Source organism: Cucurbita pepo, chromosome LG10 (genome assembly GCF_002806865.2).
Source record: "Cucurbita pepo subsp. pepo cultivar mu-cu-16 chromosome LG10, ASM280686v2, whole genome shotgun sequence".
Taxonomy (NCBI): domain Eukaryota; kingdom Viridiplantae; phylum Streptophyta; class Magnoliopsida; order Cucurbitales; family Cucurbitaceae; genus Cucurbita; species Cucurbita pepo.
The window spans coordinates 3,734,581-3,739,255 of NC_036647.1; the positions used below are offsets into that span (position 1 = coordinate 3,734,581).

Consider the following 4,675-nt stretch of genomic DNA (forward strand, 5'->3'; position numbering starts at 1 on the left):
TATAATTTTGTCCAATTTTTCCAAATTAAAAAAAAAATGTAAGATATTGCGTAAGTTGTACGCTGTGGCAGTGCTCAACTGTGTGTGGAATCGTGAAATGGAACATTTTGAGATGGGGGAGGCTTTGTCCAACACGTGGCACTAACTTCTTGTTGTCGTTATCTTCCAAACATTAACGCCGTCTTCAATATAAATCTGAAATAATTTAGATTTAATTTTAAAATTTAAAGAGTAAATAAGTAGGAAGTTTAAGGTCAAAATTGTAAATTAAGCTTATTATTATTATTATTATAGGTGAAAATAAATGAAGTATTAGAGAAAAAACAATAAATATGATGGGAAGGAAGGCATGCAGTGTCAGCCAATAGGACAAAAGAATAAGCGGGCCCCACCCCCACCCCACTCAAAGACTATTTGAATTTGTGGTCCATTTTTTCCCCACTTTGCCCTTCTCCCTTTTAATCATTCTCACGTGCGTGGAGATGCCCCCTACTCCCTCCCTTTCTCTCTCTACACACCTAAATTCTATATTAAATAATTCAAATTATTATTCTATGCTTCCAACAATGTTCTATTTCAATCCAGCCATCCTCGTTTGCACATCATTCGTTGTCTNCAACTCCCTCCCTTTCTCTCTCCACACCTAAATTCTTTCTTAAATAATTCAAATTATTATTATGTGCTTGCCACAATGTTCTCTTTTGGTCTACCATCTTGGTTCCCACATCATTCTTGGTCTAGTTTTGATATCATTTTTAACGGTAGACTTTTTCTTATAAACTGACAAAACGAGTCTACTAAGAAGAGAATTTTACACATTTGTAAATAATGTTTCATTATTCTCTACCATCGGTGAGTGATTTCACATATCACGTTTTAAATGATATAGAATTATAATTTGATAATCGAATTGAATAAAGTAAAGAAAACACAACACTGTATTATCATTAAGCAATCAAAGAAGATGGTATTAGTATTACAATCCTTAAATCTCTCTTTTTTCTTTATTCTTTGTGATAATGCAAAATCCTAAACTTGCAAACTTAGTTTTAAGGAACAATGAAGTTTGGTCGTTTTTCAAGGGATTAAATGTTAACCAAAATCTTAATTGGTANCTAGTTTTAATATCATTTTTAACCGCAGACTTTTACTTATAAACTGACCAAACGAGTCTACTAAGAAGAGAATTTCACATATTTATAAAGAATATTTCATTATTCTCTGCGGAAAGGGATTTTACATATCACATTTTAAATGGTATAGAATTATATGATAAATTTATTTTGTGTCGATAATAATTTAAAGTTAGCATTAACTGATTTGAAGAAAGTAAAGAAAACACGACACTATATTATCATTAATCAATCAAAGAAGATGATATTAGTATTACAATCCTTAAATCTCTCTTTTTTTCTTTATTCTTTGTGATAATGCAAAATCCGAAACTTACAAACTTAGTTTTAAGGAACAATGAAGTTTGGTTGTTTTTCAAGGGATTAAATGTTAACCAAAATCTTAATTGGTAATATGCAAGTTCACTACTCTCTCGGGCCTTCTTTTCTAGGCCCTGCTTTCCTCCCATCACCGCCGCCACATCCCCATATCCAACAAAAACTCCTACTCCCTCCGCCGCCAAAACCCCAACCTCCACCACTTCCTCCGCCTCCTCCTCCTCCTCCTCCTCCCCCGCCACCATTCGTTTCAAAAACAACACTCCCAGAGTAAGTAAGATTAATGAGTGAACTTTGAATGAAATGGGGTTGGATCTTCACCACCAAAAACTCAACCAACTCTGAACTGGACACCACTACAGCCTCATAAATTATGATACAAAGTGGTTTCTTTTGCTTAACGAATTAGAATAGGAGAAGGGGTGGAGTGGGAAAAAGCACAGTGCTTGCCACATGACGGAACATTAAATTTACAGAAAATCCAAGTGGAAGGGAATGGCCAATGGCATTTCGATGGCGGCGGCGTATATGTTTCAAACTGGATTCCAGCTCATCAACAACTTTACCCTCTTTTCTGCTATATATTTTTCATATTACAACCACAATAAAGATCGCCATTTCTTCAAGCCTCTGTTTCTCTGTTTCTGTGTTTTGGAAAAATGTTGCACAAGATTCATGGATTTCTTTACTCCTTATCTTCCTATCAAATTGCTCCATTTATTAACACAAATTTTTATTATATTGATTTGCATTAAGTTAGATACGAGATTCTAGAATAAAAGCTGTAACAGCTCACGTGCAACGCTAATAAGATATTATTGTCTGCTTTAACTTGCTACGTATTGTTGTCGGCTTCACCATTTTAAAACGCATCTATGGTGAGAGGTTTTCACGCCCTCATCGTAAATGTTTTGTTCCCCTCACTAAAGAGGGAAACGAAGCACTCCTTATAAGGTGTCATGTGACACGGTGTGTCTGCAAGGACGCTAGCCCCCAATCACATCATTTAGAGAGGAGAACAAAGCATTTTTTATAAGGACATGGAAACCTCTCCGCCGCTGATCTAGCGGTGGGGTGGGTTGGGTTGTTACAAAAACTGATAGGTGGGTTGATGTAGTTGGGCCCAATGACCGAGTGGGTTGATGGGGTTGGGCCCAATGACTCAAAATCGACTAATTGTCCCATTTCAAATCAACCCGCCAGAACAGAACAAGTGAAGCAAGAAATCGAAGGCACTGCTCATGCCGACGGCCGCCATTGTCGACCCAGAAACATTGACGTCAAAATTCCAAACATTAGGAAGTGACCAACGATGCAGACATTGAGACGAGGACCGGAGGGCATGGGCATGGGTGCCATCGTCCTCGATCTTCAACCCTCTCATGGACTCGGCCCCTTCAATCTCGGTTATTTTACGAATTCCTCCCTTTTCTTCTTCGAGTCCAGCTTCTGCAAGCGGGGGATTATACCATCTTTTGGGGGTTCTTATTCAATATGTCGTGCTTTAATGGATTCTTGGTGCCAAGAGATTAGGAAGTACTCTTGTTAATGTACACATTTATGCGCCTCAAACAAGAATGCCAATTTGTCAAGCATTTGCACAAATAGAGTAGCGTATCAACATCTACGATGCGACATTATATTGAGAGACCTTGGCCCGAGTAGAGACAAGGTTGAACCTAATGACTTGGCCTAGTGTAGAGGCAAGTCAGTTGCGTCGCGTAGGGGTGTGTGGCCAAACACATTTGAGGCGAGTTTCTTACACTTATGTTTGTTTTTATTAGTGTTTTACTCTGCATAATAAGGCGGTGTGTCAATGATCATCAATGAGGTGATGAAAAATGGTTACATTAACCACAGTTACCTAGCTGCTCCATGTCGCTTTGTTCCAAGCTAATCATGGAGTTACAAAAGATTGCTTCTTACACTTATTGAATTCAATGAAGTGAGCTATGGTTAGATGAGGCTTAGTTCCTGAGCATCCCATTCCTGGTTTGGGTAGCAATTTTAGAATCACGAGTTTACAATGTTCAGATACTCATAATCAAAGTTATAATTGAAGATTGTAGCAATACAAAGTAGTACTAAAGATGCTAAATGTTCAAATCAATCACTTTATTAGGCCGCTTGGAATGCCTATCTCCATTTGAATACCCTTTAACGCCAGAGAATCTCAAATCTTCTTCCTGCTTCTCAATCTCCTCACCCCTTTCTTGATTTTGGCCTCTCACTGTCTCAACCTGTTCCACCGGCTTTGCATTTGGGCCCTTCACATCATTTTGTGTATCCCCTGGAAACTGCAAAACAATCAAACAAACAAAGCTTAATCTTGTATGAATGTGAAGAGAGAAGGATGTGATGAAATCACCAACCTCAACTCTCTGCCTCAGCCGAAGATATCTCTTGTGCATTCTTTTACCTCCCACATGAACAATCACATCGCATTGTAAACACAAGGAACTCCCGTCTATCTCACACCAAAAGAAAGCTGCAAAAATTTTATAAATTTCCCGCAAAATGTTAACCCTTACAAGAACATCACAGAAAAAAACAAGACAAAATGATTATACCTGGTGCATTTTCACATATATCACAGCGAGGAACTTCGCTTGGATTTGCGAGCCCAACCCTTACATGGCGGCTCGCAAGCTTGTTGCACATGTGCACCTGCCCAAACACATATATCAGCAAAAGACTTCCAAAATTAATACACGCACACACTTGGTTTTATATACCTTTGCATCGCAGGCTGTGCAGAGAGCAGCCTCGTCAGCTGCACAAAACAGAGTTGCTGCAGCAGTTTCGCAGGAATCACAGAGTATCCTCATCAAAACTGATGGCTTTTATCCTCCTCACTCATTGCCACCCACAACAAAACCCATCAAAAAGATCAAAACTTTACGTTCAATTTCAAAAACCCACCTCGTAAAATTCACAAAAAACACATAACTCTCAATGAAGCTCTGAAAATTAAGGGTATCTTTAAAGTTTCGTCAGGTTTTTATCGTCCCGGGCCAGTTTCAGATATGTGATGGTGTTCTTTCTTTGGTGTCGGCTGCTGCTGTTAGGTTATGACAATAATAGAGAGAGAGAAAGAAAAGAAGAGAAGATAATATAATATAAACAGAGGATAAAAGGATTAGATGGGTGGAATTGTCAGGGAGAGGAGGTTCGAGAAAAGGAAGGAAGTAAAAGTTTTTTAACGCTAAAAAATCAATACCCAA

At 38.3% G+C, this 4,675-nt stretch overlaps 1 protein-coding gene across 1 annotated transcript; it reads right to left on the minus strand.

Annotated features, from left to right (window-relative positions):
• Positions 1–3,422: 3,422 nt before the first annotated feature.
• Positions 3,423–4,675, minus strand: LOC111803278 (B-box zinc finger protein 19-like). Its single transcript, XM_023687608.1, has 4 exons — positions 4,187–4,675; positions 4,022–4,118; positions 3,824–3,939; positions 3,423–3,748 (listed from the first exon to the last, which is right to left on the minus strand). Exons 1-4 carry the CDS (start codon positions 4,277–4,279, stop codon positions 3,545–3,547), a joined length of 510 nt encoding a protein of 169 aa, XP_023543376.1. The 5' UTR covers positions 4,280–4,675; the 3' UTR covers positions 3,423–3,544.

What these genes read in the sequence shown, in the direction of transcription:
- LOC111803278 (XM_023687608.1), bottom strand. Translation starts at nt 4,279, where the DNA reads ATGAGGATACTCTGTGATTCCTGCGAAACTGCTGCAGCAACTCTGTTT. An exon ending in TATATGTGAAAATGCACCAG is followed by an intron (nt 3,940 to 4,021) that starts GTATAATCATTT and finishes AAATTTTTGCAG; the next exon opens with CTTTCTTTTGGTGTGAGATA. An exon ending in GGCTGAGGCAGAGAGTTGAG is followed by an intron (nt 3,749 to 3,823) that starts GTTGGTGATTTC and finishes ATTGTTTTGCAG; the next exon opens with TTTCCAGGGGATACACAAAA.